Below are 23,152 nucleotides of genomic sequence, written 5' to 3' on the forward strand. Positions count from 1 at the left end.
GTAGGAAACGTCGGCGTGTGTGGCTGGTAAATAACGAAGGCAAAAGCTAGCTAGCTCCCTGTTAAGTGAATTATACCTAAGGCAACTCGTTATTAACTCGCTCATCGTGGACTCTCGATAGGATATCGAAGAAGTTCCAGACTAGAAAGAAAACTTTATATTGTTTGTAAGTTTGTGAAACTTTTGTATATTAATCATTGTTTTTAATAAATATTTGTAATAACTGCTATTGTAAATTGTATTGTTGTGTGTATATGAAAACGTATTTGTGTTAAAAAAGAAAACTGTATGTATCAATCTTGTTGGCAAATATCATAAAGTGACTATATATCGGCTTTTACTTAACTACTAAATTTAAAGTACAATTTAAAGTATCATTTAGCTCGGTTTCAAACCGTTCGAAATTTTAATACGTAACAGTATATATACACATATTCTTTATGTGTATAGTAATTGTATTACCTGCGTAAGTTTTCTACTGGGTCACCGGTTTTATCAGAGCTTCCAAAATAATGTGTTTATTGGCGAAGAAACCTAGGACTTAAACCATATCAAAATGACATTAAACATCAATTAGTCAAACTCAACTACAAAACTGTGTTATTTCAAAGTGAACACATAATTTATGGATATCATGAGCAACAGTTCAATGTGCTGTAACATTAGTATCCCCGTCCCACCAAACATGCTCACCGTGGGGGCGTTATAAAGTTACGGTCAGCCCCACTATTCTTTGGTAAAAGTGTAGCCCAAGAGTTGGCGGTGGGTGGTGCTGACTAGCTGCCTTCCCTCTAGTCTTACACTGCTAAACTAAGGACGGCTAGCGCAGATAGCCCTCGTGTAGCTTTGCGCGAAATTCAAAACAAACTAAGCTGTAACGGTAATGCTTTGTTGGATAATTCTGTAGTGAGGATTTCACTGTGTAAATCAATGAAACTTAGTAAACAGCTCTACAGTAGGAAATATTTGTAACTAGCAGAAACCCGTCAAACATTTGCGTTCAAATTTGTATCCTTATTGCAACAGTACTTCTTCAAATACAGAATTTCGAAAACAATACAAAATAATTTTCATCGCAGACATCGAAATCTATAAGTTCACTTGTCTTAGGCCTAACATTAGTTAAGCCTTTATTAATTACGGCCTGTATTCAATAAAGAAAAATATTAACATTGTAACTTGTATACGTTTTTTGCTTTAGTTTAGTTAAAGCTAAACTTTACCGTACTTAATAATATCAATAAATAAACTTATAATGTTATTCTACGACCTAACGTTATACCTTTTTAAAAACGTTGATAAGCTTTGTTGTTGTAAAAAATGTCTACTAAAGTATATGTACATCCGCCTTTTATTTACATCCGTTGAAATTAAATGCGCGTCCATACGCATTTATATAGTAAGGTGCGTGCGCGTTTACACGACAAATAAAAACTGAGTATTATTATTATAATAGAAGATACGTCAGACAAAAAGTTTCAAACCACAAAATTCCTTTCGTATTTTAAAAGTTATTATTCCTTTTTTATTGAATTATATTATGACACAAGTAATATTATAGTGACATTTTTTTTTTCTTTCTGTATGGTTTACTTGCCCTAACAAGAATGTTCTTACACGTTACTCCTAAACAGAAGCTGTAACTATATTCAGAGAATCGAGTAACCTGCTAGAATACAGGCTGTTCACCCAGCATAAAAATAATGAGTCCAAGTTCCTGTACCTTTCAATGCTGAGCAGTCTCAATGCTTTCAACCACATGCAATTTTAAAACAAAGGCACATATTATGTCAGGTTTTTCCATACCTGTTACAAATAAATGTTTTCGGACATTTTGATTCAGTACATACAAAAATTAAGCTAAGTTCTTTAAATCAACAAAGAATAATCAGACAGGAGATAGGAATAAATCTCTTAAAGTAATTTCAAACAATTGATCTAAGATCTTTTACTTATTGTAGAAGCCCTCCAGTGGCGCAGCGGCATGTCTGCAGTCTCACACCGCTAGAAACCAGGTTTCGATACCCGTGGTGGGCAGAGCACAAATAGCCAATTGTGTAGCTTTGTGCTTAACTATAAACATTGTAGAAAGAAATATAATAATTATTTCTTGTTCGGAATATCAAAGAACAGGCATGCCCTGGAAAACAACAGCAATGAGGAAATTTACCAATCTGTTTTGATTAATTGACGCCCCTCTACGGACTTACAACACCAAAAGTCGGGTTTCGATACTCGTGGTGGGCAAAACACTGATAGGCTATGGTACAGCTTTGCGCTTTAAAACAAATAAAGAAATTATTAATTAACTTCGTGGTAAAGCTGTTGCCTAGAGCATATTCAAAAAAAGTTGTATAATATCAAAGAACAGGTATGCCCTTTATACTTTGTATTTTTTCTATATATTATATTATTTATCTATTTACCTTCAGTTTTGAAATGTGTTTGATTTTCGGCATGGTCTTTATAAAACACACCAGTAAACGTTTAACAACATCAGCGTTCACTTTTTGTTTGTTTCTTTATTGTTACGCGCAAAACTACACAACGGGCTATCTGTGCTGTGCCCACCACGGGTATCGAAACTCGATTTTTAATGTCATATGCCTTCAGATTTACCACGAACCAAACTAGAAAGCAGCGTTCACTGACGTATCAGTATAAGTTTAATTTGAATTTTCCCCGCCAGGGCTACCTTTGGATTTGTGAATTTGTCTGGCTGTTAATGAGCGCAATTCCCCAAGGGTCCACCCATCTAGTTTAGAATCTAACATAATACTGAACTTGAGTGCTAAGATTTTCGTCACTCCAGAGGCACAATGTTATGGTTATGAGTTTGATTGATGTTTGTCTCCACACCCTTACAATGTTGTGAATATAGTACTTTTAACAAACTAATTAGGAGAACATGTAATCTCCTAGTTTTACAGTATTATTGTTTAATACAACAGCTGTTTATTATTACTATCAGAATAATAACAAAACTTAAAATGAGTTAATAGAGTGAACAGCTGTATTCTAACTTATATACGCGGATAAAACCTATGAATTCACGAACTCATCTATATAAATCATTAGCTCATGTTTTCTTTTTATGGGGAAGGGGGCGTTTTTTCATTTCTAGCTTATGAGTCCCCCGGTGGGACAGCAGTAAGTTTACGCTAAATTCCGGGGTTCGATTCCTCGCGATGAACACAGCAGTTGTCAAATGTGGCTTTGATCTTAAACAAACAAACAATCCTTCTAACTTAAGCTATTATGCTACAAATATTTCATCACTGTGAGCGAATTCTTTCTCATCCAAGTTGTAGTTTACGATCTTTGCTGGTTGCAACCTTCCAAAAGGTGATTTGCTGAAGACAGCGTATATAAGAATGAACTTTAAAAATTATTAACAGCCATAGTAAATTTTCACTTTTTAACTCCATCTAGTGGCTACCTTAAACAATAATTGTCTTTCAAATGTATACTTTCTTAGTTCTATATTCGTTCTAGTTATAGAGATACATAAACATTTATTCCAACCTAAATAAAATGGTTAAAATCTATTAACTGTTCTGTGGCTTAAGGTTCTTTTACGGATATACAAATTGCAATAAATTACAATTAGTTTACACCCGGATGTGCTCCATACATTTGGAATTTTGTATTTCTAATTCGTTGTGGCGTATTGATTTAGCATAGTGTAATTACAAAATATTTATCAAGAAAAAAGGCTAAAATGTTGTAATAACACTATATGTATAAACATTTAACAAAGTACGTATCTTTTACAGTGAACCATTCTGTGTTCATGGTACAAATTTATTTTTGTTTAAGCAACATTGGGCAATATTATATATATATCACAGAAATAAAATAAAAAATATATGTATAACAATAGCTAAAAAAAGAAAGGTAAGATTTACTGAACCATAACTTATATAGCAAATCCTAAATTAACCATTTGTGAAACATAGAAAAAAATTAAAGCGAGCCATCATCGGGTAATAAAACTGAACTAGAACACCAACTTTTTAGACATGGAGTATTCAATTAAACTTGCGTTTGATTTTAATGTCCAAGTTTGGAGTTCTTGCTTGGCAACGTCCATAAACATTAAGGTCATTACTCTGAGGAAGAAATTGCTTTTGGCGATAATGATGGATAGGTAGATGGCTCTGTGATAAAAGTTTTAGCAGCAGATTTTGGGCGTTGAATATTTTTATTTTCACTGAATGTTCTAATTAGAAATTTAAATGAAGTTGAATAAGAACTCTCCCTTTGGGGTTTTGCATGACATGCACATTTTAATGTACGGAGAAGCCCGTAAACTTGGGAATTTATTGAAGTTGTGAACACCAATTCTGCAATGAAGATATTGAATTATGTGTTTTCTAACTGTCTTCAGGTTCCTATTTTTACTGCTTATCTGCTGCTCTGCCTACCTAGATAGTCAGTATTTAAGACATGTATAATGCTGCACAAGTAGTTGTCACCTACATATAAGTAGCTAGAGAAAAAATACCTCTATCAAAAAACAAGATATGAAAGCTATGCCATAAAACTTATTGCAGCAGAATGAACGTTGTGAGGCTGGCACCATCGAACGAATAATTTTATTCGCGCCTATTTCTAGAGCTGTACACCGAGCGGTATGTTCCAAATTTTACACTTTTATACCATAGAACAGAACTTACTGACTGATTAAATGGTATAATATAAGAATGATATCACTTTGTTGGGAGAGTTTATCAAGCTGTAAGCTACCTCAATACTTCTGCTAAGACTAATTATAGATTTGATGGTCTCATTACTATTTTTTCTCTCTCTTTCTTGAGAGGTTTTATACTCATGTAAAAATATATATTTGTAACAATTTTCAATTACAAATTTATACTACACTAATAGATGTTGCCCTTGTTGATCGAAATGGAAACTCCAGCTCTATAATTTTTCTGGATATTACACGTAACCCCCACAATTTCAAGTATTAAGTTACTCGACTACCACAAAGGTCGCAAACCTCTAAGTATAAACTTGAAATATTTGATGTATATTTACGACTTTTAATCCATCTATCACTGATTAATTAGTTCGTAAACTTCGAGTTGAAATATTTTGATGTGACCTTTCAAAATTCCACTGCGAATCTTCTAATTTCACATAAAGCCTCCAATAGTAACTGAATACTTCAAGGATATGGTACTTGTTTCTGGGTTTTAATAATAAAACTCCATTATTACATACTCCATACTGCATCTTTCATGGATGAGGTGATATTCTGCATGTAGTATTATGAACATATAGCCTTTCTGTAGATTATTCAGCAATCAGTGCAACATGTCTTTTCTCTGAGAAGACTGCAAAGAATGTGAATATAGCTGAACGTCTCAACATTGATTGTGTGCTAATGAGAACAAACCGTTCAAAATACAGTGATGAAATCTAAGTACAATGTATTCCTTTCCTGAGTATCTAGTTAGCAAAAACTATGTGGGTCTGTATTTGAGAAAGATAATTACAAGCGTATTGGACTATTGTTTATTTTTGTTAGGAATCAAAGAATTATACAATACGTATATAACGTACACACTGTAACCAACAGTAAGTTTTGATTGCTTTATCTTTAATACTATCGTCACATTTGATATAGTTGTGTGTTCTCAAAATGCGTATTTTACGTCCCACCGTTCATATAAGCAGAATTTTGTCTGAATCGGAGGTAGCACGTAGACCTTGAAATGATGTATCTCATAAAGTATTGTTTGAAAATGGGTTGTAATTTATTGTTTGTCAGGCTGCAACAATATAATTGTTTAACGTATTGGTTTGTTGTTCGTTGAAACTCACAGTACATTTAACCCTAATGTTTCAATATTTTAATATGCACTAAAAAAAACTGATGGACACAAGGACCTAACAATGATAAAAAGCTTTACCTTTAATTATGAATATTCCAATACAGCAAGGGTAACAGAAATACAAGAGTACAGAAACAAATCTGGTTGTGAGAGTTTCTGTACTTGTTACGGAAATGATTTATAATAACAGCTGTTCTTGGCTACCTAATTTGTATTTTAATACACAATACTGAACAAAATTTTAAGTTTAACCGCTTTCTGTGTAGGTTTTTTCTCACATAAAAATGTGTCGATAATACAACATGCTAATCGTTAAACACGAATAAAATATAGAAGAGAGAACTGAAGATGTGATCTCACTTTTACAGAACACCCAAGATTCAACCGAAATACACACTCTCTGTAACCAAACAAGCTTACGTTTCAACCGTAATACACACTCTCTGTAAATAAAGAAGTTCAAGTTTCAACCGAAATACACACTCTCTGTAAATTAACAAGCTCAAGTTTCCACCGTAATACACACTCTCTGTAAACAAACAAGCTCAAGGTTCAACCAAAATACACACTCTCTGTAAATTAACAAGCTCAAGATTCAACCGAAATACACACTCTCTGTAAATTAACAAGCTCAAGTTTCAACCGAAATACACACTCTCTGTAAACAAACAAGCCTACGTTTCAACCTAATACACACTCTCTGTAAATTAACAAGCTCAAGTTTCAACCGAAATACACACTCTCTGTAAATAAAGAAGCTCAAGTTTCAACCGAAATACATTCTCTCTGTAAACAAACAAGCTCAATGTTTCAACCAAAATACACACTCTCTGTCAACAAACAAGCTCAAGATTCAACCGAAATACACACTCTCTGTAAATAAAGAAGCTCAAGATTCAACCGAAATACACACTCTCTGTAAACAAACAGGCTCAAGATTCAACCGAAATACACACTCTCTGTAAATAAAGAAGCTCAAGATTCAACCGAAATACACACTCTCTGTAAATTAACAAGCTCAAGTTTCCACCATATGAGGTCTCTCTTCTGTGTCTTTCGTTCTCACTTCATCGACAGGTTCTCACTAAGTAGCATATGTGCAAGTAAATATCCTTGTAATAACGCTTTAAAATGTCCAGAAAAATGCATTGTTTGAGCGAATTAAAGCATAAAGTATTATTTGATTTCTCGCTAATAGTTTTATAAATTGTACTTGGAATGGAGGCTAAATGCCCCACATTCTTAACATTTATATCATAAAACAGTAGATAGTTACATTAAATAATTTAAAGAATTGTACTGTCTCATCACAGGAGCAAATGTACTTCATGTGACTGCTTTCCTATTCTATTTCAAATGAATCACATGGTTTGAGGTTAATATTAAGGTTTTCCGTTAAAACGTAAATTTTTGCTTCATTGTTGGATTTCGCGCAAAGCTACATGAGGACTATCTGTTCAAGCTAGACGTCCTTAATTTTGAAGTGATAGACTAGAGGGAAGGCAGTTAATCACCACCACAGAACCTCAGCTTCACTATCCTGCACGCTAGCCACTAAGACCCACTAGGATTCTCGTAAATCTTCAAAGTTTAGAATCTTTCAATTCTTCTGTTCCCCGTACTTACAAACTTGAACTAAAAAGCAAATTGCGTTTAGATTTTAACCAATAAAATGCAAATTTGTATTTTCTATTCATGTCAAAGCTACTAAGGCCACTTTCCGCTGTACTTAACTTTGAACTACTGATCAGAAGGAAGGCACCCAGTCAGCAGGTCCGAAATCCACCGTTTTTTTTTCACAGGACCATCCCACGCCAAAATGTAAACAGACGAGAGTAGAATAGACAAAATATTTTTATAAAAACTGATGTTATAGTTTGTCACAAACCTCACTTTATCAAAGGAAATATTACACTTACATCCTCGAATGATATGAGCAAAATTGACATAACTTGTTTTGCTACTATGACAACAAGACTTGAAATGATACTCTAATACCCATAATCGGATTTTTAAAGCAGAGAGAGGGGGGGGAGATTTTTGGTGAGTACTAATTTAGTTTCTTATGCATCTTAGCGCTGTTAGTTATACACGGTTAAGTGTGTGTGTGTATCGCTGTAATTTACCCAACATTTCTCACTGCTCAAAACGGCCCAGCATGGCCAGATGATTAAGATTGCGAGTCGAGCGCCCCCGTCACACCAAACATGCTCGCCCCTTCTGCCGTGGGGGCGTTATAAGGTGAAGGTCAATTCCACTATTCGTTGATAAAAGAGTAGCCCAAGAGTTGGCGGTGGATGGTGATGACTAGCTGCCTTCCCTCTAGCCTTACACTACAAAATTAGGGACTGCTAGCGCAGATAGTCCTCGTATAGCTTTGCGCGAAATCCATAACAAACTGTTCAAAACATGGATGGAATGAGATTATGTAGAATCACGACACATCTTCTTTTGTTAAACATGTTGGTTTTTTTTTCTTGTGTAAACTGAACTTTAATAAATTTGTCGTTTTTCATACTTCGCAGTCATTCTTCTGGTTCAAACATCGACACTTTTCTTTAGATTAAAGCCCTATTTCTTTAATTTAAATACTCCTAATACTGCGGTAAACATAGTAATTATGATAATAGCACATTTTAAGCATGATTTCAGAATTTCAGTAAAAAATCTTATATCACTCTAGTTTTAAAATAAGAAAAATTTAAATATCTTACAAACAATTATGGAGCCGTCTCGATAGCTGTATTCTCGAACACGATGTGCTCTTCAATTAGTTTATACTTGACACAAGTATGTTCTTTGAATGTTTCCATAGGAGTAATGTATCTTCAGTAAGATGTTTAGACTACATATATATACTAAAAACCACCCTTCTACTAGTCTTGTACGATATAAATACTTCAAAATCCTCGTAAATTTAAAGACCTAATCCGAAGGAGGTTAACAAAACTCCATTTCCCAGCAGATCACTTAAAAAAAACACATGTAATTACTTCATATGTTTATTTGACAAATCCTTCTACTTTTGAAACGTGTTCAAAGGTTTATCTCTCTTTCATTTTTTATCCGACTAGATACAGCTTAACTCGGGGAATGTTGTGCTACTTGGTTGTAACTTATATCGTTCCTATTTCCACCCATTTCTGAAACTTAATCTCCATAGATTAAAAGTCCCCAACGAAGATCATCAATCTGATATTAATAATTAAATATATAGCCCCGTTTGGAGATACATGCAAGCATTTGAACTAATTCAGGTAGACCAAAACATACAAATGTAGATTTTATTTTTTAACAAACGCGTGCACAGAACGAGCGACACCTTTCCATATTTTATTTATTGTTTTAGTTCTGTTGGACTTATGAAATCTGGAAGATTTTTTTTGTCACCCCACATAAAAGATGTGATAAGTGAATTTATTCACCCACTCATTAACGATGTATATTTTTATTATTGTGAAGAATAACCGAAAATTGTTACTATAATCTTGTGAAGACGCTACCTCAAAATAATAATAAAAATTCTGTAAATAATTTCCTCCAATCCCTATCACATGCATGCGAGAGAAAGTCGGTTTGGGTTTGAAAATGAAAGATGTTGCATGGCAATCCTTATGTTACAGTTCGTTTGTTTTTTGAAAATGGGTTGTATGCCTGTTGTTAATGCAGCTCTAAATTTACGTAACACAGAACAACGTATTTCACAGACAATTACAACGGAAAAGTGAGCAGGATTTTAGCAACTTAACTCTTTCATTAAAAAACAACAACAGAGACCCAATGATAAAAATTTATTGAATTAGTTCAATGAGAACTGAAATTTTCGATATTCAGACGCTGTTGTCATCTGCCATTAATATGAGTGTTTCCAATATTTGTGAAATATAAATATGACTATGCCCTTAAATATTGCTTTGTTAATTCCCATTTAGTTCTGATTTAGACCCGCGTGATTTCTTGCTGCAGTTGTATATTTTGTTATTATTGTTCTTGTCCGGCCCTATGTTAGTGCTCTGGGTTTCGCAGCCGAGTTCTAATCATTGCTGTGGATGCGTTACAAGAATGACAGTCAGTTCTTTTGAGCAGACGTTGGATGATAAGGTAGTGCTGACTAGCTGACTGTCCTCTGGTCAGTAGTTCAAAGTTAGTGACGGCCTTAGTAGATTTGCAATAAATACAAATATTATTGTTACGGCCTTAGTAGCTTTACCACAAATACAAATATTATTGTTACGCCTTAGTAGCTTTACCACAAATACAAATATTATTTATATTTTATTTGCTTATAGAGTTTAAATTGAATTTTTATATTACTCGTACAAAGTTTTATTCTGAAGATAACGATACAAGGGAGTTAAACTACAACATATTCGTAAAATTTAAGTGTAATCTTAAAATTCATACTAAGAAAAGAAATATTTGTTTTTCTTTACTGCTTTTTCAGATTATCTCTCTTCTATAGCTTTCATCCTTTAACTATAAATAAAATATCAACCAGCTGTACAAAAATAATTAATTATTTTAAAACATTATGAGATTTTATCGGTTTTTTTCTTGTAAATGTGTTTTATAACGAAAATGATTAATTGTTTTAAAACTTTATGAAATTGTATCGATTTTTTTCTTTTAAATGCATTTGTTCTTCAAAGAACCCCATTAACATTTATAAGGCATTAAAATTTTTTTTCAGACTATAAAAATATATTAAAACATTAATCTTCTGATTATAAAGCAGTGTTATTGAATTAAAAATAAATAGTTATTGCTTTTAACGTTTCATAATACTGGATCGTTGAACTCTCTATTTGTTGTCCAAAGTAAAATATTTCTAAAAAAAAATTGAGTTAATAATTGTCAGAACTAAACTAAAATGAATAATTTTTCAGATGAAGTTGTAAAATAAATATCTTTTTTAAACTTCGTAATGTTTTTTTTTTTAAATATTGGAACCAATATGGTCTTCTAACGTGCCATGTTAGCGTTCCCCAGTGGTAAGTGTGTAACAATGGATTTCAATCCCCGTGCTGTGCACAGTACAGATTGTACAGCTTTGCGCTTAACAACAAACAAACAAAATTAACTACAATGTACTATTTTCCATAGCTATGTTGACATTACAATGAATTATTTTCCATAGTTACGTCATCATTACAATGTACTATTAACCATATCTACGTTATTGAAACAATGTACTATTTTCCATACCTACGTTATCGTTACAATGTACTGTTTTCCATAACTACGTTGACGTTACAATGAATTATTTTCCATAGCTACGTTATTGTTACAATGTACTGTTTTCCATAGCTACGTCATCATTACAATGTACTGTTTTCCATAACTACGTTATCGTTACAATGTACTGTTTTCCATAACTACGTTGACGTTACAATGAATTATTTTCCATAGCTACATTATTGTTACAATGTACTGTTTTCCATAATTACGTTATCGTTACAATGTACTGTTTTCCACAACTACGTTATCGTTACAATGTACTTTTTTCAATACGTACAAAATTGTTCTGTGAACTATATTCATATTTTTCTAGTAACGCACTAAAACACGGCAACACCTTGTACTGTGAAGAATAACCTTGCCAATCTAATTGTTTCGCAAAATGTTTGATGTATATTGAATAATATATACCATAAACTCCACTCCGCTATTGTATGTCATATTTATTATGCTTTTTTACCACTAAATCTACGTAATTTCTTCTTATCTCTGGTGATGCCCGATAAAATCAAGTAGGAAAAATTAATTAGAGCAAAACCAATTTAATTATTAAACTCACGACAGCAATTTTCGGAGACTACCATATTCTATAAAGATTGGTATTATTGAAGTCCAACAACAGTTTGTACCAATGCAAAGATCTAAAAAAAGGCAAGGCTTGTTGACAGTGAGCAATATATTAATATTGTTCAACAGAACCCAAAGATAAACGCGTAATTAAAATAACCTCATGTTTTAATCATCTATAGGGAGTGTCAACTATTTCGAGATACTCGTTCACATGTCAGTATAAGTTAAGAGAATAGAAACGTTACAAAACCACTGTGGTCTCTATTTGGCAATTGTAAAATACTTATACTATAGATAAATAAAAAGAAGAATAAAGATAATCAAATCTATCGAGAGACAAGATTTTGTTTGTTTGTTTTCGAGCGAAACCACATTAGCTATCTGCTATGACCACTACAGGGAATATAACCCCGGATTTTAGCATTGTAAGTCTGTAAACCCCTCGGGAGGGGGGGACCTACAAACAAGAAGATAAAATTTAGAAAAAAAAATCAAACAAAAGTCCGAATTTGCTTAAGGCAATAAAAAATGTATTAATATAGGTAACAAAACAAAATATCTATATACTTTGTAATAAAAATAATGGAAACTGAGCATGTTTTATTTCCACATTCCTCTTAATTTGTCCATTTCGGAGTTAAAATCAGAAGTGTGTAAAAATAGCATTCCAAATCTATCTTTTGTCTTCCACAAGTCACATCCAAAGAGGTATTTCGCTTAATACCAGAACAAGTCAGTTTAGCTGGTCGATGAGACAAAAAAAAATGTTTCTAAAATGCTATTTATATATGCAATAGAATACTTTAAAAGTTTTGATTTAAACGCCGAAAGCTAGTGAAGCATTAGAAACCAATAGCCCTCAAATTTTAGACCTATTCGTTTTTAATGTTTCGTCAGATTTCAGCATCTAATACAAGTTAAAACGAATGTGTAAAAAAAATCATCTGTAGTTTTACGTGATTTTTATCACAAATTGTAGGCCTATTAGGTTCTAATGCTTCGTCAGCTTCCGGTGTTTAAACCAAAAACAAAATATTGTTTGAGGATTATAATCACTGTAATGACTTGGGTAAATCTTTTTAATGAATCATTAAAATCGAAACAATGGAGAATCTATTAGAAGCTCTCAACACTTTACTACTTGGGTAACAATGCAAAAACTAGAGACACGACCAGCAATAGAAAAAATGTTTGATGGATCAGAGGAACTGTATTAACATGAAAACTGGGCGAACTTATCAGAATAATTATTCACTGTTCTGCTTGAGCCACAATGTACAAACTTCGTTAGAGGACCAAGAACAATCTACTAACATGGGCAACAAAACACAAACATTGTCATTGTCAGTACTCCAAAGTCTAATTTGTAATTAATTAATAATTAGACTGAAGTGATCGTGTATGCTACTAACAATGACAACCATTAATATCCGATAGCTACAACTATACCGTGAGTACTTAATAACGGACAAACTTTATTATTGGAGCATGGATAATGTAATGACATAGGCAATAATGAACGAGATTTGATAAAGAATAAAAAGTAATGTGTTAACATGGAGAACAATGAACAAACTGTACTAATACTGACAACAATGTACAGATTTCATACGAGGAGCATATATAGATTTAATAGCAATAATGAACAAAATAATGAGGGGTCGTGTGCTAACGTGGTCAAAAGTGTATGGACAATGTGTTTACATGAACAACAAAGGAGAAACTTTGTTAGTGTAGAATATATCAAAACATCTAAGCAATGCATATAGAGAAGAATTTGAAATACGTTGTTGAAAGGTCAACAAACCTATGTGAGCATAATGAGGCAGAAGTATTTTCATGTTTATCAGTTTATTTTATTCTTGTTGCATATTTCATAGTGTAAGAAGTGAATTTTATTTCGTTTGGAGATTCCTTTTGGTTCATAAAGGTTACTCTGAGTGACCACTTGGCTATCGCGCTTATTTTTGTCCATTTTGTTTTGTATTTATTTAATGATATCGTAATCTGTACTGGACGTTGCCTAGTGATTAGTGGGTCCGGTGGTCTGTGGTTCGCATTCTGTTACTACATAAAAAAAAAAACACGTTCCGTACTTTGTGGTCGTGAGTGCGTTATAAGAGTGACGGTCAAATCCTTAAAGCTGACTAGTAGGCGCTGTTGACTTGCTGTCCTTCCTTCTAGTCTACCACTTCAAAATTGTGTAGCTTTGGGCAATTATCCCAAATATATATATATTTTTTCAATGTTAATTAATTATTTAGTTTTCATTTTTAGGGGTAATAATTATAATAAATATTTTTCTATATCTTTGGCATAGACAAGATCAATAGATAGAAGAATTTTAAATTATTTATAATAATAAAACATCAATAAAATCAAATAACAACCAAACAAAAAGGCCAAGAGAAACACACTAATAAATGATAATTCAAAGTGACTTTAATTAATTCAAATGAATCCTCCAGTCGAAATGATATTCACTTCTTGTACTATAAAATATTCAACAAGATCAAACAAACCGATAAACACGAAAACACTTCTTAATTGATCCAACTTCAGTTCTTATATCACATGCACAGTACTATATAGTTTTGCCTCATTATGCTCACATAGGTTTCTGGACCTTTGACCACCGTTTATCAATCCCTCTTTTATCAATTGTACTCGATAGATAATTTGAGAGGTCATGAAGTATGGGATGAAAATGTTCTTTTACTGAAAACTAGTTTTAAAACATTTAAACTGTGAATTTGGAATTATGATAAATGATAAGAGAATTTCAGTGTTTCTTTTTTATTTGTTTTTGTTTATAGATATAATTCTGTAAGATGTCAAATATTCCTATAGAAATATCATCTACATGAAATAATCTTATACTTAGAGTGGTCGAACACGCTGAAATAATACTTTATATTCTCTCACTTCCATATGCAATGTTTTTTTTTGTTGTTTTTTTCACGTAAAATGTAAATATCCATTTTTATTTCTGTTGGCTCCTATTGACCTCAGATTTGTGTCAAAAAATGCATTCATTTTCTATGCATTTCAATAAGATACTACTTGAATGCCTCCTGGTGGTTCAGCAGTAAGTGTGAAGGCTTCTAACGCTAAAAGTCGAGTTTCGATACACACGGTGTGCAGAAAACAGATAGCCTATTATATAGCTTTGTGCTTAAACACAAACAAAACTAGTTGGATACTAACTATGATATTAATTTCTAGTCACTGATCTTACCAGAGAACCATACATACTGTTTTGATGCGGGAATAAAGGAAAACGTTGTTAGATGTTGACAGACATTGTATTAACATGGACAACATCAGAGAAATTCAAAATTAAGCGTATTCTACTAAGATCGAAAACAATTGACGAATTTTGTTATAAGAGAATGTTCACTGTGTTAATGTAAACCGCAAATAACTTATGTAGATTATTATATACACTATAACATAGGCAACAAGCTTTATTACAGGAACATGGACGAACCTTACTTGAAGATCATGAGCACTGCGCTAACAGGTAACAGTGCTTCACTTTGTTAGAAGATTACTGGCACTGTATCGATCCGAGATATCATGGACAAACTTTTTTGAAGATCATGGACACTGCGCTAACAGGCAACAATGCTTTGTTTTGTTAGAAGATCACCAATATTGCATCGACAAAAGTTATAATGGACAAACTTTGTTAGAAGATCTTAGATACTGTGCTGAGATGGAGAAAAATGGTCTTCTTTTATTAAAGGATTATGGATACTCTAATGACATGAAGAACAAAATAAAATCTTAGTTAAAAAAATCATGGTCATTATATAACGATATTGATAAGTATTAGAAGAAAACTTGGTTCAAGAATTGTGGCCACTTCACTAATATAACAATTATGGAAAAAATCATTGTTGGGTGATCATGGTCAATGTATTGACATATATAATAATTGATTTTTTTTCAAAGAATTATAGAAAATGTACAGACTTAAGCAACAATGGTCAAACTTTGTTCAAGTAAATTAATGAAAAGAGACATGGTAAAGTACCGATAGTAATAACAATGGGGCAACAACGGTCAAACTTTGTTAAAGTAAATTAATGAAAGGAATACATGGTAAAGTACTGATAGAAATAACAATGGTCAAACTTTGTTAAAGTAAATTAATGAATTACAGTCGTGCTTGTGAAGCCATAACCCGTGTAAAGTGTTTTCATATTAAACCATATATCACATTGGAAATCAGAACGTTCGGAACTTATATTTAAAAAAAAATGAAGACACTTATTGAACAAATCCTGTTTTGTCAAGACCATATTAAATTTTGATTCTTTCTTTTAAGGAAATTTAGTTACGTTTGTTAAATGTTAAACATCAGTTGATTGCTATATATGGACAGTTTTTGTCGAATGTTACTTATAACTACCCTTACTCGTCCTTATGGCATAAGAGCCTCAACTCTTATTCCTTATCATGATTTTGTATGAGTCCCGTCCATTGCTGTTGATTACAGTTACTTGGGATTATATTCTTTCTGTGCCCATTGTTATTTCTATCAGTACTTTACTATGTCTTCCTTTCATTAATTTACTTTAACAATGTGTGACCGTTGTTGCCCTATTGTTATTTCTATCAGTACTTTACTATGTCTTCCTTTCATTAATTTACTTTAACAATGTTTGACAGTTGTTGTCCCATTGTTATTACTATCGGTACTTTACCATGTCTCTTTTAACAGTTAACGAAAGTAGTGTTATTACTTGAAATTTTAACTGATAATTGCAATGTGTATTTGGTACTCACCGGCTTCATGTAATTTATCTTCACCAAAAGTTTTCACGATCTGTAAGTAAAGAACTCCGTAGGACAGCTGAAGCCCCGTGGAGAGGAAGTGTACGAAGAACGCACAGATGCAAATCACCCACCCCCACCCACCTTCGGGGTAATAGTGCTGGCGAATAGTTGACGTTTTCGGGTCGACAGTTGTAACTGTTGGTTTCCCGCGTTCACACACACCACCATCGTTGACTTTGGTGTTCCGAAATTTTCTCTGCGGTAAGGTCGCAGCTTTGGCTGCCGGCTGAGAAACAGATTTATGTTGAGCGGCCAATGTTACCGAGGGCGTCACGATTCTTTCAACGGCGAAGTTCACCTGTCGAGACGGCAAAGATTTGGTACGTCGCCGGCCTACAGGTTCAGTTACCGGATAGCTTTGCGGGGAGGAATCGATAACAGCCCCGTCACCGCTGGGCTGGACTGTCTCGTCCTGAGCAGGCAAGGTATAAATAGGAAATTTTAAACACTTTTCGGAATTAATTGATTCACTCTCATCCATGGCCTGTGATGCTCATTATATAACTTTAATTATTTAATTTCAGTCAATGTGAAGGCTTCGTGAGGAAATATGCACACAAATATTCAAAAAAATCTTAGGAAAGAAACCTTATTTACGTTATTTCTCAAAACGACTTATTGATAAAGTAACAAAATTTAGAAATTAAATCGTTTCTTTTTTTCATCACCCCAGCAACTGGACACCAAAGAGAATCACTACAAGAAGAGAATAGGTCATCTCACTTTGATTCAGACTGAAGAACTACTGTCCTGAGGGCCTGAAGGAATACGTGATAAACGTCTTTATGACGTCATCAGTACCCTCAAGAGAGCGACTAGGGTGATATTTTGACCTACAATATTAATAATACGACCGGATTTAAGCATAAGGTACAGATTAAATCGTCGGAGTCTTGCGACTGTTTGAAGCTTACAACGAAACGACTTGTTGAGATTTAGCAATAACTTGATTACAAGAGACCTTTGCACTCGTAGGAAGTAATCGGGACGAACTTCTGCTCTGCGGGCTAATGTCGAACTGAACTCAGTTTAACTTGGAGCACGCGCCCACCAGCGTACCCTACTCTCCCTCCTCTTTTCCCCTTTCTTCCCCTTTCTTTAATTTCCCTTTCACATAGGTCTATCTTCCTGTCCTTACTTTCCCTATTTCATGACAGAGAGCGCTTCCGGCGCTTGCACCAGGCTACTTCGATTGATCTTAGAAACAGAAATCTTGAATCTCTGCTACAATCGTTAATGGAATATCTTTAGACCAATGAAGGTATACATTGTAGCTTTTATGGGATATCATGACAATGCGCTACGGTCCCAACAGGAGTTTTAGCGGACTCAGAAATAAATATTCATACATACATTTGTTAACATCGTTTCTGGACAGCTTCTGTACTGCTAATATAGTATTATAAACATTCGAAAGTATCATTTACTGCTAGATATTGTGTTAACAATTAGATTTTCAAGTTATATACTTTTGGAGATCTATAGTAAAAAAAAAATTAATAAGTGTTTACAGATGCTACGACTATGACGTTTACGAACAAGTGCCGAGTCCAATATAAATAGCTTTTGTCTCTGTGTTAATCATAGTGATAATGTTCATTGAGACAATTATGAACCTGACTTGTAGCGACACAAAAAAGTTTAATAAAGTCCTTTCAATTCAAACACTTACAGGTGGAGAAGTGAACGCACGAATAAATGAAACTGCTAATTCATTAAAACAAGTCAAATCACGTATGCTAGGGACAAAAGTGTAAGTTTTCGACTGAGACTGAAAAACCTCAACAAAACCTAAAGCTTCTTGTGAAACATAGATATAGTTACAAAAATACGTTTGAGATATAACAAACAGTAAAAATTTTATTCTATTGTTATTATTTGTGGTTCATATTAGCCAAATTTTACATTAATATATCAACGATTTGAGAAATATTTTACAATTAGGATTATAATGACAACATTTGGTCAAAGTTTTGGGGTAATCCTCTTCACAGTTGATATATTTTGAGGTTTTGAGTCTGTAATCATATGTCTGGAGCAACAATGATTTTGGATATGCATACTATCAAAGTTTCTGGGGAATCCGTCACACAATACATTTATTTTGAGGGTTTAGAGCAAGAATGATGTATTGTGAATAATGATACTCATGGATAGGCACAGTCAAGGTTTCTGGGTAATCTGCCTCACAATTCATCTATCTTGAATGTTTAGGGCTGACTGGTGTATTTTGAACAAGAACAATTCTAGTTATGTATATAGCCAATGTTTCTAGATAACCTGCATACTGCATATATTTCAAGAAATTAGTGCTGTAATAAATTGTTTTGAAGAATAATTTTCTAGGTTTGTATTGCAATTATGTGTATTGATGAACAGTTTTTATGGATTTATGTTGTCAAGGCTTCTGTCCATTGTTTCAAATAATACAATATTGTTATGGATTTCCTGTTAAAGTTTGCAACGAAGCAATTTCGCTTATCATCATTACAACTTATCCCACGTTTTAGTTTTTTTTTCTATCTAAGCCTTACAGAATTACATATCAACTCATCCAGCAATACATGTATAGTGTAAAAAGTGTTTTAAAGGCAATATTTACAGAAAGAAAAGTAAAGAGATGTGTAAATGGCTCATTCACTCACGTCTGAAAATTAATAGTTGGCGTGGCTATATTCTTGTACTCTCATCGAAAAGTGCAATTAAAGCTATGAATGCTATAAAGCTATTGCGATATTCATCTTCTCTAGTCCGTGATCTTGGGATTGTTTCAGAAATAACTACCTTAGTTTGTTTGTTTGTTTATTTGTAGTTAAGCACAAAGTTACACAATGGGCTATCTGTGCTCTGCCCACCACGGGTATCGAAACCCGTATTCTAGCGTTGCAAGTCTGCAGACATACTGCTGTGCCACTGGGGGAGGGCACCTTAGTTTCAATACGTATACTTTGCGGATTGCGAATACTGTTAATCGCTCTTCGTAAGGACGATTTTTTGCCCTTGGAATTACTTCCTCTATCGTCGATCTTGCTCAGTGTGATGGCTGTGATTACGCGCTATTACTTGATATCGCAACGTCCATTATAACAAGCTTAAACGGAGGACGGTGAAATCAATCTTTTTACCAGACATCTTAACAAACTTTACACATACCCTCCTCTGTGCGAGCATGTCGGTTTCCAAGATTATGTCTAAGCAGTCAAAACGCAATAACACACCATTAGGGTTGTACTGAGGGATTTGGAAGATATGTAGCTGAATGGGATTGCTATCATCCCAGTTCCTTTGTACATATTTCTTATATTCTTTTTGAAATGTTGATATGAACTTATGAGCTTTTCGCTTATGAGCCATCATCAACTTCAAATCCTAGTTAATTATCTTGTTAATGGTAAACAAGGTACCCCTAACTTCATCGCAATTGATTTTTAGCCTGGAGGGTTCTATTAACCTTCACTTTGATGATAAGGTTGAATTCGATTAGATTATGGCATATTGTTGGGGCTAAGTGTTACGCTAAATCTCTCTCTCTCTCTTGTTCTCCGCTTTTCGTTTTCACGGGAAGTGCTGAAGCTTCCTTCTTTTCAAATGTTATGCCCTGTGGCGCTACATCGTTTAACATTCTTTCTCTATTCGAATAAAAATGGCTTCAAAATAATCTACTAGCTACAGTTTGCATTTGCATATTCAAATTGTCGTTATGAAATGCTTTTAACATTCAGAATATATATAATGAATGAGTCCAAAGAATTTATAATTCTTACATTTGTTAGGTTTAACTTATGAAAAGGTGCATGCTACTTATACCTAGAGGGCTATTATTTATAAGGTAATTACTTCACTCATTACATTTTTCATCAATTATTTTTAATTATTCGGCGTAGGTCGTTGGACTAACCATTTGAAGAGTACGTACTGTAGAAAGATTGGTACAAAAGCACAATTTTATCTATTATAATAACGTTGGCATTATTACTTTTCTTGTACAGAACAATCGGTACAATGTTACAACCAAAAAAGAGAGAGAATGATAAAATAATTTAATTGATTAAAAATGTGAAATTTATATGCAAAGTCTAGATTAGGGTCTATTACTGTAACTAGGGCGTTAACTATTTAATAGTTTTTTATTCATCTGTTAATTGTGTATACAAAAAGTGTTACTTTAGTTTGCTTCTTATATATGGCTAGGTGTGGGTGAATGATTAGTGTGGCCAGACTATGAATTCAAGAACTTATGGTCTCCGACCAGTTGCCACAAAAACGCTCTCCGCATATCAGGACCTCGGGTGTACTATAAAAGCGATGGTCAACTCCTACTATTCAATAAGACAAATGTAGTCCAAGAGTTGGCGGTAGATGTTGTTGATCAGCCACCTCTCCTTTTGTCTCTCAGTTAAAAGATAGGGATGGTTATGCACAGATAGCCGATGTGTAGCTAGCTAGCTATGCGAAATTCTGAAACAAACAAACAAATATCATAAAACCATGCAAAAGGTTAATATACGAGATCATTATATGGAACTATTTTTAATAGTCAACTTTAATTGGTGGCGAACTGTTATTTATTTACATATAAATTCAAAATAAAGCAAGGTTTCATCTAGAAGAGGCCATCAAATGAAGTGTCCTACACTGGAGCCACAAAACAGGTGCAATTATAAAATGTAGCATATTTTATCTGAAGCTTATAACAGTTAGAACCTTTATGTACTGATAAAAAATTACAACCATCGTGTGTATATCATAAATTATTAAATAAATGATGTCATGAATCAATTTCATTATAACATTCTCAAGTTTATCTTCTTGTCTTTGATTTATTTGTATAATAAGGCGGTATTCTTTGAAATTTTGTTCATTTATTAGCAATGCAAACGTGTAAACCCTGTTGAGCTAGTCATTATTTAGACCACAAACTCCGATTCAGCTACTATTAGATCTCAAAACTCATGTTTTGTTAGTTGATTTTCATACAGTTATTAAATAAAGCCTTAAACATTGTTTATGGCAAAGCGACAAAGTTTAATAACATGTAAATTATTTGCTCGATACATTATCAACTAGTCTAAAAAGATGTAAAAAGTTGAAACTAAGCTCATATCAAACTCTATTCTATTTGGCCAGGTCGGTGGAGAATTTTATTTGTTAGCAATCGTACGATATTACTCGTCTAACAGAAGGAAGAAATTAAACTAATTTCATATTAAGCTCTTCTTCATTGGTCAGGTCATTGGAAACATTCATTTGTTAATCCACAAACAAAATTCAAAGCAGAATACCAGATGGATAAAAAGTGAGAGGGATAAAGTAAAGCATTAATAGGTCTTAAGTAGTTTTCATTCCAATTGTTTATGTAGTCCTCTGTAAAACGAGTGCTCGTTGATTTCGGTTGTGTTCGCTTTTCTTATTTGCTTAGTAGTTTGTTTTTTCGTAAAAATATTCACCAAGAGTTTTAAACTAGAATCGTTATTTTTTCTCATAGTGAAATTTTGATCTCATTAGGTTTGATATTTTGTAGTTGTTTTTTTTAATTTCGTGCAAAGCTACACGAGGGCTATCTGCACTAGGCGTCCCCAATTTAGCCATGTAAGACTAGAGGGAAGGCAGCTACTCATCTCCACTCTTGGGCTACTCTTTTAGCAACGAATAGTGAGATTGAGTGTCACAAATAACACCCCCACGGCTGAAAAGGCATGTTTGGTGTGATGGGGATTCGAACCTGCGGCCCGCAGATTGCGAGTCGAGCGCCCTAACCATCTGGCCAGCAAAATAAAGAAGATATTGCAGAATAGAGATTCTTAAGTACTGTAAATTATAAACATTCCCTGATACAGGTCAAATATTATTTCACCATATTTTGGAGTGCTAGTTAGGTTTAAAGAGAAATTAAAGATAGTAGTTAAAGTCTCCAAATTTGCATGTGTACGCCAGCCTTCTAAGTCTATTTTGTTCTAACTTTGTTTTAGAATATTGTTTATTGATTTTTTAAATAATAAAAATGAGAATGTGAAGCCAAGGCAACAATGTGGGTCTTTAAAATTACTTAATAAGTGTCACACATTCTAAACAATTTCAATCTTTAATTAGAAAGTTCTACCCACAGGTCAAACTTAACATCATTTCCAAACCTAACCATTCTTTATATTAAACCATCTCTTTAATACAAAGGATCGTCTATCTATCAGTTTTCGCTCCTGAATTGTAATAAATGCAATATTGCCTATATCGGGAAAACTAAACGACATTTTACCGTTGGCATCCACGAGCACATGGCAGTATCACTGAGGTCAGGTAACATCCTGTTAAGTTCACCCAATTCTGCGATCCGAATACACAGACATGAAGTTGGTCATATGATAATACACTCAGTATTCACCATTCTATGTAATGGTAATTCCGACCTTGAACTGTTAATCAAAGAAAGTCTATCTATAAAACAAATGTCCCCTGTTTTAAATATAACACAGTCCTCCTTCATACTTAAATTGTTTTAGAGCAACTTTTATTATAAAATGAATTTCTAATAAGCCACTTTATAAATAGTATTCTTAATAAGTATTTTTTTATTTTTTTTCTTATTTCCCAGTGGCTTAACAGTATATATCTGTCGACACCACAGATTGTTTAGCTTTGTGCTTAACTACAGATATACA

General features: G+C 33.5%; 1 protein-coding gene across 1 annotated transcript in view; it reads right to left on the reverse strand.

Annotated features, from left to right (window-relative positions):
• The window catches only part of LOC106477468 (monocarboxylate transporter 10-like), a 144,291-nt gene extending 127,314 nt beyond the window's left edge, over positions 1 to 16,977 (reverse strand). The window contains exon 1 of the mRNA XM_022381470.1: positions 16,446 to 16,977. Within this exon, the coding sequence (XP_022237178.1) occupies positions 16,446 to 16,977 (532 nt within the window). The remainder of the gene's footprint in view (positions 1 to 16,445) is intronic.
• Between the last annotated feature and the right edge of the window lie 6,175 nt (positions 16,978 to 23,152).

Source organism: Limulus polyphemus, unplaced genomic scaffold (genome assembly GCF_000517525.1).
Source record: "Limulus polyphemus unplaced genomic scaffold, Limulus_polyphemus-2.1.2 Scaffold166, whole genome shotgun sequence".
NCBI lineage: Eukaryota > Metazoa > Arthropoda > Merostomata > Xiphosura > Limulidae > Limulus > Limulus polyphemus.